The 12,419-nt window shown below is 67.5% G+C and overlaps 3 protein-coding genes across 3 annotated transcripts; all 3 read right to left on the bottom strand.

The window, feature by feature from the left end:
• Nucleotides 1–150: 150 nt before the first annotated feature.
• EMIHUDRAFT_459259 (hypothetical protein) lies at nt 151–1,024 on the bottom strand (the record flags this gene model as incomplete). Its single annotated transcript, XM_005768179.1, has 4 exons — nt 151–171; nt 194–481; nt 558–674; nt 851–1,024. Coding segments are annotated over 4 exons (600 nt in total), but the record flags the coding sequence as incomplete, so codon positions are not given.
• A 1,243-nt stretch (nt 1,025–2,267) lies between these two features.
• EMIHUDRAFT_119243 (hypothetical protein) lies at nt 2,268–4,940 on the bottom strand (the record flags this gene model as incomplete). Its single annotated transcript, XM_005768178.1, has 1 exon — nt 2,268–4,940. The coding sequence occupies one exon, from the start codon at nt 4,938–4,940 to the stop codon at nt 2,268–2,270; it is 2,673 nt and encodes an 890-aa protein (XP_005768235.1).
• Nucleotides 4,941–5,790: 850 nt separating this feature from the next.
• On the bottom strand, nt 5,791–6,352 carry EMIHUDRAFT_370555 (hypothetical protein). Its single transcript, XM_005768177.1, has one exon. The coding sequence runs from the start codon at nt 6,285–6,287 to the stop codon at nt 5,958–5,960; it is 330 nt and encodes a 109-aa protein (XP_005768234.1). The 5' UTR covers nt 6,288–6,352; the 3' UTR covers nt 5,791–5,957.
• Nucleotides 6,353–12,419: the final 6,067 nt, after the last annotated feature.

Here is a 12,419-nt window from a genome sequence, read left to right as displayed (position 1 = left end):
TCTCTCTCTCTCTCTCTCTCTCTCCCTCTCTCTCTCTCTCCTCTCTCTCTCTCTCCTCTTCTCTCTCTCGTTTGTGTCCGCGACTGTCGACTGAGGATGTGTGCGTGTGTCGTGTGTTCCGAACGGCATCGCGGTCCGTGGCGGGCGCTCTGGTGAAAACGGATTCTTTATAACAACGTGTCCACCGTGAGGTGATCCGAGGAGAGGGCGGCTGCCGTTCCGGCTTCCGCCCAAGCAACCCGCACACGACGAGAAGGATGGCCACGAAGCTGGACGGGACGGCCGGGAGCGCGGGACGATCACGATTCACGTACGGCGTGAGGAGGGCCATGGCGGACTCGCGCCGCTCGCGAGGGGAGAAGACCGCGGCGAGCGAGACATGCGGCACGGCGCGCAGTCGCCACGTGCAGAGCGCGGCCGGCAGCCAGGTGGTGCAAGCGGCCACGACGACGAGGAGAGCGTCCAGAGCTGCGAGGAGCGCCTGATGTGGGGCGAGGTGCGCTTGTCCACACGCCAGTGTGGGGCAAGGGGCCGCCTCTCCCTCGCATCTCTCGCGCCTCGGGCACGCGGCTCCAGCCATGCGCCCGCGACCCGACGGCGTTGATGATGAGCTCTGTGGAGAGGTCGACAAAGTAGAGGGAGAAGACCGCGGCGAAGAAGGGGAGCGGCGCCGTCTGGACGAGGGCAAGGGGGGCAGGGCAAGTAAACTTCTCCACCAGGGCGCCAGGCCATCCCTCGCGACTCTCTCCACGCGTCGCAAGACAGGAGCCCCACGGCCTTCAACGCGCAGGGGTCCCATTGCGCGTGGGTGAGCGCACCTGGGCAGGGTCCCATTGCTCATCTCGGGCACCGGCGACGCGTCGGCGAGGCTGACGCTTGCAGACGCGCGGCTCGCTGGAACCTGCAGCTTGCCCAGCGGGGTGCGCAGTAGGTGCGAGTCGCCAGAGCGCACCCGCCAGCCGAAGCGATCGAGCTCCACCAAGGACACGGAGGCGGCGCAGCTGGCAGTGGCGGGCGGCGGCATACGGTGTCCGGCTGGATTGAGCCACTCCTCGAGCAGCACCCCCTCTCCACCATTGGTAAAGGGCCAGTCGCCGTCTTAGCGCGCCTGCCGCGCAGAGACGAAGAGAGAGAGCGCCAGCGCGCGCAGAAACTCGTCGGACGAGACGCGGTCCTTTGCCTGCCCAGGACGAGGAGCGGCTCGCCAACCACCTCCGCGCCCCAGCCACGCGGAGCGACCGAAAGATGGCCGTCGGTGGCGGCCGGGCCGCTGCGCTCGAGCCGCGCCGCCGCAGCCTTCCACTCGGGCTCCACCCCTGCTCCGGCGGCGTCCACCCCTGAACCGGCATATCGACGCACAGCAACCTGCACATGCGTGGCGACGGAGGGAGAGGACGGTGAAGAATAGGTCGAAAGAACAGGCGCGGTGGAGCGCCTGGGCTTCTGGGCACTGCGGGCCGAGCTCTACACCTCTCGCCCTCCGCCGACGTATCGAGCAGCCACCTGAGCTCGGTCGGCTGCACCTGAGAGGGCCCGGCCCATGGCCCGGCCACAAGCCGACCATCGAGAGCTGCTCGTCTTTCACGCGCACGTCGAGGAGGCCGGCGAGGCACTCGCACCGCACGTCGGCCGCACGCGTCAGATTCGGCACGCGCAGCTCGAAGCGCAGCGCAGATCCGCGCAGTGACCAGCGGCCCCATCCAGCCTCAGCTGCATAAACGGCGGCGATGGCGCGCCGACGGCGGAGGAGGAGACGGCGAGGGTGGACCGAAGGGCGAAGCGTTCTGCTGGGAGGCCCGGGAGCGCCCTCCTCGGCGAGGACCGAGGAGCCACGCGCCGAGAAAAAGTCGCCATGGACAAGCAGTATGCCTGCCAGCCAGAGAGTCGTGGCGGATGCCCAACCACCGAATCGCGAGGAAGAAGGCGGGCGAGCAGAACGGAAGGAGGTCCAGGGAGAGCAGCGCGCCAGGAGGCGCCACCGCCAGCAGCGCGAAGAGCAGCGAGCCAGTCCAGTAGAGTGCGAGGCTGCGTGTTCTCCGCGGATGGCGAGTCGGGCGCCGGGACGGCGAGCGCCGGCGGGTCGGTCTGGACTATCTTGAAGTAATCGGCGCGGCTGCGTGGCAAATCTTCATTCATCGATCGAATCTAAATAATGTGTATTTCACACCGCGCACGCCATAGCGGGACCTGTTCCTTTTTACCCCCATCTCACAGAGAGGTTCCGTTTTTATTTTTATCTTACTTACCTCCGGCCTCGCTGCTAGAGGCTAGTCTGCTTCCGAGTCTTCCTCGCTGTACACGAGAGCGAGATGGCCGCAGTTGGGCATGCTGATCTTCATGCCGCCCTCTGGCGGGAGCACGCCAAGCCTCCATGCGAAGGCATTCCGGCCCCCAACCTCCTCTGCCGGGCGGCGCGGCTGCCCGCTAGCCTCGACGCACGGCTCGTGGTTGACGAGGGCGTTGACGGTGCCGTAGTGGGATACGGTCGCCACAAAGGTGTGGCCCTGGCCGTGCAGCCACGCCTTGAAGTCGGCGATGCGGCCGCCGTCGGCGCAGTGGGCCTGCCAGCTACGCGCGCGCGCGCCGGTGGCGCTGCCGTTTGCCTGCCACTCATCCCACTCGTGGCGCCACTGCGCGCACGCCTCGTTCGACAAGGCCGATAGGACCACGCTCGCATTGGGCAGGGCGCGGATCGCGGGGTCAGAGCGCAGCGCGGCCAGCGGCCTCCCAGCGTCCTGCGCCAGGTTTGGGAAAAACTCGCGCAGCTCGGGGCGGACGACGAGCGGGACACCCGCCGCGAGGTCGTCCGCGAAGATATACGCGGCGGTCTGCAGAGCGCGGGTCAGTGGCGACGACACGATGAGGGACGGTCGCCTGCGCCAGACGCCCAGATCGGCGCGACGCGCCTGCGCCTGCGCGATGCCCGTGGCCGTGAGCCGCGCGTCTGCATAGTCCGCGTCGGCCTCGTGCCGCTGTCGCTCGGTGCACAGCCCGTCGCCGCGATCCCCGTCCGCCTCCGAGGCGACCTGACCGGCGGCATTCGCCGCCGACTCTCCGTGTCGGAAGTGCCAGACGAGCTTCTCGCCTGCACGCAGCTCCACCCTGTCCATGCACGCGTTGACGTCGGGCACCGGCGCCCGCGCCACAAGCCGCCGCGTGGCCACCGACGCGCGCTGATGGAGCTCTGCCAACGCGCAGTAACCCGCCTGGTAGCTCGGGAGGTGGCGGAGGCCAGACGAGTCGAGCGTGTCGAGGAGCCGCCGGATGAACCCGGCGGGCAGCGCGCTGAGGTGCGCAAAGTCTGGAGGCAAGTCGCCGGTCAGCAGGAAGGTGAGCATGCGCTTTGTGATCTGGTGCGCGCCGTCGGGGCTGGCGGCGATGTCGCAACACAGCTTGGTCGCGTCCGGGTAGAGCGCGTGCGCCAGCGCGTACTCAGTCTTCGGGTCGCTCTCCGGGGAGAGGGCGATGAAGTACCAGAAGCCGAGTCGTCGCTCGTCGATGTGCTTGGAGAGGGCCTCTCGGAGCTGCTGCTCATGCAGCCCCGTCGAGATTATGTCGTCGACGACAAGCACTGCATCGCTCTCTCCGAGGACTTCCGGCTCCAGCACGCGCACCGATCGAGTCGCCATCTCAGCCTCCCGCTCCGCCATGCTCAGATTGCAATAGTTGAGGCTGCGGAGAGACTGATCTTTGGGCAAGCTCACGCTGACGTGCACACGCCGGTAGCGCCCACCGGTGCGGCGCACGAGCTCGTCTACCACCAGGTTTGCGCAATTGGGAACGAGGCCGCACGAAGAGCCCGCGATGCAAATACGAGCTCCGGCAGGAGCCAGCGCTGACAGGCGCTGTTCGAGGACGTCAACCCACTGCTTGATCGACGGGGTATGCCCGTACTTCATTCGAGAGAAGAGGCTGAGCTGCGCTGTCCCCTTGACTTCGTCAAAGTTGTTAACGTGAAGCCAAGCCCACCTGCGTTGTAATGCGGCCAACGTGCGCCGCCGCCACATGAGCACAACGCACATGCCGGCACAAACGCTCAGCGTTGCAAACGAGACCCACGTGCCGCAGCGAATGCTCAGCAGGGCGCCGCGGCCTCCGCTGAGCCACTGACTGAGGTCGAACCGGCCGTGATCCGTGTCGCCCGCGATGGGGCCGCTGGTGGTTGCAGCCGCCGGCGCGCCGCGCTCGTGGGCGAAGGGCAGCACGGCCGCCGTCAGGACGGCGTCCTCCGCCGCGTTCTCCTGCGACAGGTCCGCGCAAGCCATGCGCTCCGAGCGTAGCGGGCCCTGCTGCGTCACCGTCACTAAAGTGCTGATCTTGTCGACGATGGCGCGCACGAAGCCGCGCGCGCCGGTCTGGTGCAGCTTCTCGCCCTGCGCGATCTCGATTGTCGGCCGTGAATGCCCCAATGTCTCGCCGCCGTCGGCACCGCAGGTGCCTGAGGCGTCCCAGGACTCGCTGGTCGCGCACGCGCACTCGTTCATGACGCACTTCTCACTCTTGGCCACCTCCGCGCACGCGTCCTCGCCAAGCGACGCAGAGGCGCTCGGCGCGTGATGTGCGCTCGATCCTGCCGCGCCGGCGCCGGCGAGTTCGACACTCACCATCTTCTCCGCATAGTCGCCGCCGCCGCGGCAGCCGTCAAAGGCGGAACAGGTCTTGCGCGGCCCGCCGAGGCTGCCGCGGTTGTCGATCTTGCGCTGGACGTCGGTCGGGACGCCCAGCATGTTGCGGCTGGCGCCGCCCGCTTGGCGCTGGGAGGTGCCCCCAGCCGTCTCAAACCCAGGCGGAGCCGAGCGCGCCGCTTCCGTCGAGTGCCCGTCGATGCTGGCGTGCACGACCGAGTCCGAGCCGAGGGCGTCGCCCTCGATGAGAGGGGGGCCGCAAGCAGCTAGCCCTGCAAGGACGCCGAGCAGAAGCAGGCGCATCGAAAGGCGCATCGAAAGGGGGAGCGTGCCTCGCCGGCCGGAGACACAGGCAGCCAAATCGCCGGGCTTTCTTTTCAACAACCGACGTGGCGGCAGCGAACATCGGCAAAGGGCATGTGCGCCTCGTTGGCGACTTGAAACTTACGAGCTCGCTTGCGTGCAAGGGTGGCGATCGGCTCGGCTGGAAGGGGGCTTTTGTCGCCTTCGGCAACACCGAGCGGGCGCTGCTCGACTTAGTGTTAGGGCATGCTGCTTGGCCGCGGCCGGAGGGGGGGGGGGGGGAAAGGGGGGGGGGGGGGGCCCAAAAATCCAAAAGCGGAAGCCGCCGCCCCCAAAAAAAAAAAGGGGGAAAATGAGGGGAAAGCGAAACCGGGGCCCCCTTGGAAGGCCCCCTACAAAAAAGGGGACAACCGGTTCGCGCGGGAGAAGAATTGCGACCTGCGTTTGCTCGACTTCGAGACGTTCGGCGGCTTCGGGGACGGCGTCCGCAAAATTCTTCGGCAGGCGGCGGACCAGCTGAGTAACAAACTTTCGCACGCTCAGCACCTCGATGAGGTCACATGGACCACCAAGAACTGGCACGGGCTGCAGATGCAGCGCTTGTCTGTCCTGTGTCTGTCGTTCTCCACACCGCCGTGGCGTGGCAGACGGTGAACGAGCTAGCGTGCGGGGACAGCGGCATTGTGCACGGTGCTAAGTGCATTGCCGTTCTTAACGGAGTCGCTTAGGCGGAGCGATTCTAAGATCAGGCCTGCCACTGGGCGAAAATCGGCCGTCCCTCAGTGCTTCCAGCCTGCCCGCTTCAGTTTCCTCAATTGGCTCGAATTTTGCTTGTAGAAAAAAGAATAGCGCCGATCGCGGGCCGCCGGAGCGGGCATTTCGAAGTGGTCAGCGGGCATTTCGAAGTGGTGCGGCGGCAGGCTGCCACCGCTGCCCGGGCGCCCCGAGCGGCGGCGGAGGGCCGCCCAGGCCACCACCAGTGCCCCTCCCACCGGCAGCGCGGCGGCAGCGGCGCCGACCGCCCCTCCATCAGCGGTGGCGCGACGGCTGTCGTCGGGGCGCCGGCAGGTGCCGCGCGCAGAGGGTGCCACCGGACCGGCCGACGCGCGCCCGGCGGAGCCTTCGTCGTGCATGGCGGGCCGAGCACCCCCGCGTCGCTTCTCGGCGCATTGGAGAGCAGAGGAAGCTGCTGGCGTCGCCGCTGGGATCGGCGGCGGCGCCAGCAGCGTTCTCGGATCTGAAGCCGACTTTGAGCGCCGATCGATCGATCTGAGGGCTGGCCGATGGGTGGCGCTGGGACATCGCCGCCGCCGCGGAGGCCGGCGGCGACCAGAGGAGCGGTTGGGGCGCGTGGCGCATATGTTACCTGCCAAGTGAGCATTCAAGTGTGCTTCGAGATTTATTCGAGATTTGTAACTTAGATTTTCGTTTCCAGCGGGGAGGTGGCAGACCTGATCTTAGAATCGCTCGGCGGCTCCGGTGGTGTGCCGGTGATAGTACTAGCACGCGCCAGTTCGCACCTGTGTCGAGCCTGTCTGCTGTGAGAGAGAGTTCTTTTGTTTAAATTCTTTTTCATGAGCGTCATCTTAGTGAAAAGGCCGACTTCGCGGTTTGAGCGCCCAGCGCAGACCGACCGACCGCAGGGGGGGTCCGGTCGGCGGCCGCGGAAGACCGCAGATCGGAGGGGGGGTCCGGTCGGTCGGAGCGCAGACCGAGGGGGGGTCGGTCGGTCGGGTTGGCTCGAGGGTCACACCGCACATGCTCGCCGCAGCTGTGAATAAATTAGCATCTCTATTAGTATCTCTAAAACTGAGAAGCACCCGGATCGATTGCCATTCGCTGTCGCTTGAGCGACTCGGAAGCCGATGAGCCCGGTGACGGCGGCGGCGATGTGTCGATCAAGCGGTCTGGCAAGTCATCGTAGTCATTGGAAGGGACGATGCGCGCGCGTACCTTTGAGAACTGGAGCGCTGCCAGAGCTTGTACAAAGCGACGGCAAGCAGGATCAGGCCTGCGACTGCGTGGATGCTCCACATATCTCATATGTGTGTGAGTGGAGTCGGGCTCGCTCGGGCCTCGGCGAAGAAGTCTCCTTGGCGCTTGGCTGCGTAACTAGTTTTCATAGTGTTAGTGAAACCCGGCATTTTCGAAGCGCACATGGCGGTTCGCGAGAAGGAGGGAGAGCGTTTGATTGAGGGGGCTCACGGCAAGGACACCGACCGAGGGGGGGGTCGGTCCGTCGTCACACCTCCCGCCGCCGAGAGAGCGACCGACCGGAGGGGGGGTCCGGTCCACCTCGGGGGCAGACCACCGACCGGCGGGGGGGTCCCCACGAAGTAGGGTGGGTGGGTAGTTGAGCTTAGCCTTCGATGATATGAAACAAACGCAAGGCGGACATGGCATATCGCTCTCGGGCCCACAGACATCCCGCACACCCGCCGCCCCCCGCGCGCGCCCCTGCAGAATTTATGGCAGTTCTGGTAAGTTTCCAAGTATTGTGAAATTCTTCCCAGACGTCTCCCCCAGCACAAAACGCATCGCCCTCGGCGGCGGCGCATCACCCTCGCCACCGCCACCACATCGCCATCACCTGGCGTCGGGCCGCGCGCCCATCGCACTCGGGTTCATCGACGGGTACAGCGACGCGCCGCCGGCCGCTCCAAAGACGGCAACCTCGCCCGGCGGGGGCACCGGCGCGCCGTAGGCCTGGCTCACGTACTTCCGCGCGTCGGCGTTGTCGGCCGCCTGCTGCGACTTTGCCCACCAGAGCTTCAGCCTCGCCCCCTTGATCGCCGCCTCCTCTGCCGACTTGCGCAGCGTGTACTCGATCAGCGCGCATGTCGCGGGGGAAGGTGACTGCACCAAAACCCGCGAAGAATTGAGAAGGGAACTTGAGATTGGCCTGCGCCGCATTTAGTTATGGTGTCCAGTGGTCGAATTGTGTCGGCGGGCCGAGTGTCGTTTCGCCTCTGTCGCTGGTCCGGGGATCTGGTCAGCGTGGTTGTGGGAGAGCCCCGCAATCGGCCTGCGCGGCGCGCGCGGGTCCATAGCTATGAATGAAACTACCCCTACAGCGAGTTCGCACGGAGCGAGCCCGTGGGTGGAACCCTACCCTCCAGTGGAGAGAGCAGCGTCCCTTCCAGTGGACGCGCCTCCTCCTGTTGGCCCCTTGCGAGAGGAGTCCTGGAGAAGCGCACCGCCATCGGAGGACGGTGTGATCAGCGACACAATCTCCGGGTCCGACGACCCGGACTGGCTCGAGCCGCACCCCCGAAGAGTCCGCTCTGAAGGTTGCAGAGCGGAGTCTTGTTAGGCAAACGCTGCTCTGTGTTGTGTAGAGTGGGGTTTGAGCTTGACGAACGCTGCTCTAGTACCTGCGAGCGGGGTTACTGAGATATAACGCCTCTCTGAGAGCCGAGAGCGGCGTTGCGCGTTTTACTTTTGGCCCTCAGCCCGCACTGATAGCGGTGGCTGCACGCTGACAGCGGTGGCCGCACGCTGACAGCGGTGGCCGCACGCTGACAGCGGTGGCCGCACGCTGACACGCCGACATGAGCGGCACACACACAACGCTCACGCATACTGGACCTCCACTTGGCTGGCATGATCACGATCCTCCCTTCGGGATGATGATTGCTCTCAGCTCCGTCACCATCGCGGCGATGTTATTCATGACGATCCTGGCGCTCGCTGTCGTGTGCCGCTGCGACCGCCGCCGTCATCGTACTGCCGTGGCCGTGGCTGTGCCTGTGATCGAGGTGGTAGGACGCGAGGCGCAGCCTGGCGAGCCGCTCCCTCTTGCTGGAGACAGCGACGAGCGCGCCGCGCTGGTGGGGCCCGCTCCTCCATCCGCGGCTGATTCGTGAGCAGTGGATGCACGGCTGGGGCTGCACTCTCGAGCTGTGGCAGGCACTCGGCTTCCTTTCGAGCCTGCGTGGCCGCGCGTGCATCGCCGTTTTCGACATGCGAGGCTCTGGCCGCTCGTCGTGCGGCCGCGCACTGTGGCGGACTAATGGGCTGGGAGAGGACGCGCTGGTGACGACCCTCGTCGGCATCAGCCAGTTTGTGCCGCCGCGCCAAATAAAGAGCGCGCGGTGGCAGCGCGGGCCCAGTGCGCGCACACGATCTGTCTTGCCGGTCCACTTACAACATACATGTTACATGTAAAACTTCGATAGTATCTATCAACGAAACACCAAGGAAGAGCGACAATGAGCGGGACAGGACAAAAATCAAGCTAGCCATGAACGCCGCGACACACGGCGCGGTCCGGCGCGGCGGCGGGGCGCGGCGCGGCCGCGGCGGCGGCGCGGGCGGCGCACACTCCGCGCGTACGACGACGTCACAGAGAACGCCAAAACGGCGCATAGACCATCAAATTTGACTCACCACCCTCGCATCGGCAGTTGGTCCAGTGTCTGGGATGATAGTACAGATGGTGTCGTTAGTTGCCAAATGCCAGCGTCGTGCCCAGCGCGCTGCGCGGCTGGGTGTGCGGATGTAGCTACCACCCCGCGCCGTCATGACTGGCAGCGCCGACCTGCTCGTCGCGGGGCTCGTCGCCAAAGAGAGAGAGTCTACCGCTGGACGCCGAGTCACTTGTCGACTGGCGCGATATTCGGACCACAGCGCCGCGGCAAAAGGCCTAAGTCGCAGGTGCGGACAGGTCAACCAAGAGCCAGTGAGAAAGTGCATGGGCCGGCCGCGTGCAAGCCTGGAGCGCCGCGTCCGCCGCGGGCCCGACGCCCGGAGACGAGCTCCTGCACGGCGCGCTACAGCGCATCCGCTCGAACGCCGTCGAGCGGCAGTCCGGGCTACAGAAGGCACGGTCCCGGTAGAAAAAGACCGGCAGGCCGCAGGCGCTGCAGTCAGAGCCACACCTGCGTTCGAGGGCGTACAGCCGTGCTGTCGCCGCGGTGGGGCACGACAGGATCACCTAGATCCCGAGGAGAGGCCAGGCGAGGGGTGGAAGGGACGGAGGGACAGCGGCACACAGCGGCACAGGTGCGCGCACTCGCAGCAGGCCATGGAGTAGTCCAGGGAGGGGAGGGAGGCGGAGCTGTCGGACTCGCTGTCGTTGCCGCTCCGTGGCGCTAGGCTCCGCTGTTGCAGGTCCGAAGTCATCTACTGGCCGCGAGGCGCGTGCGAGCTGCGTCTTGCGGTGAGTGGACTGAACGCACGTACTAGGGATCCAAAGCCCCGACTGTTCCTCTGATTATTTGCGGTGAATTCGAAGGATCGCATCCGCATCGAAGTAAAAGATGCGATTCGCTGTCTCTTTCACCGAAAGGGTCGGCGAGATTCCTCTCTTGGAAGGCGGCGAACCGTGCTGCAGAACAAGCTGACGCGGGCCCAACGGACGGACCCATCACTGAGCCGACGATGCTACGGGTAGCCCCAGGGTGGCGCCCACCCCCATACCCTCGGGCACTTGCCTGCGCCCTCGCGCGCTAGCCCACGCCCTGCCCCGCAAGAAGATCTCACTCCATCCCGGCCTGTGGCACACCTCGGCATCCCCTTGCACGGAATTTCAAAACGCCCAGGTTCCCTGCTCAGATCGGCGAAGCGCCACACAGTGCCACGCAGTGCCGCGTAGTGCGGCGCGCGCGGTCAGCCACCCGTTCTAGGGTGGGCGTCGTGGAGCGAGCGCAAGCCAGAGGGCGCGGGCGAGCGCAAGCCAGAGGGCGCGGAGCGTGCGCGGGCGTGCGCGGCATGCGCGGCCAGGGCGCAGGCAAGTGCCCGAGGGTATTGGGGTGGGCGGCGCCCTGGGGCTACCCGTAGCATCGTCGGCTCAGTGATGGGTATGTACAAAGAGAGAGCATTTGGGTTTGGGGAGGGCGCGAGTGGGAGACTTTTCGGCGGGCGAAATGCGGCGGTTCGGATGCGTCCTCTGTTCTTCCCTCCTCGTCGCCCTCGTCAGCTCCGACCTCCGCCCCCAGCGTCTCGTCGCCCTCGTCACCTCCTGCCTCGCCGCCCGCGCTGCCTCCTGCGTCGCCGCCCGCGTCGCCTCCCGCCTCGCCGCCCTATTTGCCACCGGCCTCACCGCCCTCTTTACCTCCCGCCTCGCCGCCCTCCTCGTCGCCCTCGTCAGCTCCGACCTCCGCCCCCAGCGTCTCGTCGCCCTCGTCAGCTCCGACCTCCGCCCCCAGCGTCTCGTCGCCCTCGTCACCTCCTGCCTCGCCGCCCGCGCTGCCTCCTGCGTCGCCGCCCGCGTCGCCTCCCGCCTCGCCGCCCTATTTGCCACCGGCCTCACCGCCCTCTTTACCTCCCGCCTCGCCGCCCTCCTCGTCGCCCTCGTCAGCTCCGACCTCCGCCCCCAGCGTCTCGTCGCCCTCGTCAGCTCCGACCTCCGCCCCCAGCGTTTTCCCTGTTCTTCCCTCCTCGTCGCCCTCGTCAGCTCCGACCTCCGCCCCCAGCGTCTCGTCGCCCTCGTCAGCTCCGACCTCCGCCCCCAGCGTCTCGTCGCCCTCGTCACCTCCTGCCTCGCCGCCCGCGCTGCCTCCTGCGTCGCCGCCCGCGTCGCCTCCCGCCTCGCCGCCCTATTTGCCACCGGCCTCACCGCCCTCTTTACCTCCCGCCTCGCCGCCCTCCTCGTCGCCCTCGTCAGCTCCGACCTCCGCCCCCAGCGTCTCGTCGCCCTCGTCAGCTCCGACCTCCGCCCCCAGCGTCTCGTCGCCCTCGTCACCTCCCGCCTCGCCACCCTCGTCGCCGCCCGCCTCGCCGCCGTCTTTACCTCCCGCCTCGCCACCCTCGTCGCCGCCCGCCTCGCCGCCCTCGCCGCCGCCGCCGTCGCTGTCGCCCTCACCGCCCCCAATTCCCTCCACGCCGCCGCCAGCCCCGCCCCCTCCCACGCCGCCGCCTCCGGCACCGCCGCCGCCTGCCCCTCCGCCGCCCTCGCCGCCACCGCCGTCGCTGTCGCCCTCACCGCCCCCAATTCCTCCGCCCTCCACGCCGCCGCCAGCCCCGCCCCCTCCCACGCCGCCGCCTCCGGCACCGCCGCCGCCCGCCCCTCCGCCGCCCTCGCCTCCGCCTCCGTCGCTGTCGCCCTCGCCGCCGCCTCCCTCGCCTCCGCCCTCGCCGCCGCCCTCGCCGCCGCCTCCGGCGCCGCCGCCGCCAGCCCCTCCGCCGCCCTCGCCTCCGCCTCCGTCGCTGTCGCCCTCGCCGCCGCCTCCCTCGCCTCCGCCCTCGCCGCCGCCCTCGCCGCCGCCTCCGGCGCCGCCCACGCCGCCGCCGCCCACGCCGCCGCCACCAAAATGTGCAGAAGGGGCCATGTGCCCTGCGGAGGGAAACTGCATGAATGACTGCGCAATTGAGAGCTATGGCAAGACATGCTGCACAGCCTACACCGGCTCTTCCACGTGCATATACACAACCCTGCTGGGCCACCAATGCAACTACGTTGCGCCGCCGCCGCCACCGCCCGTGCCGCCGCCGCCCGTGCCGCCGCCGCCCGTGCCGCCACCGCCCGTGCCGCCGCCCCCCACGCCGCCG

Source organism: Emiliania huxleyi (assembly GCF_000372725.1).
Source record: "Emiliania huxleyi CCMP1516 unplaced genomic scaffold EMIHUscaffold_466, whole genome shotgun sequence".
NCBI classification, from domain to species: Eukaryota; Haptophyta; order Isochrysidales; family Noelaerhabdaceae; genus Emiliania; species Emiliania huxleyi.
Note: the sequence above shows the minus strand (reverse complement) of the source record. Positions and strands in the feature narration are given on the sequence as shown.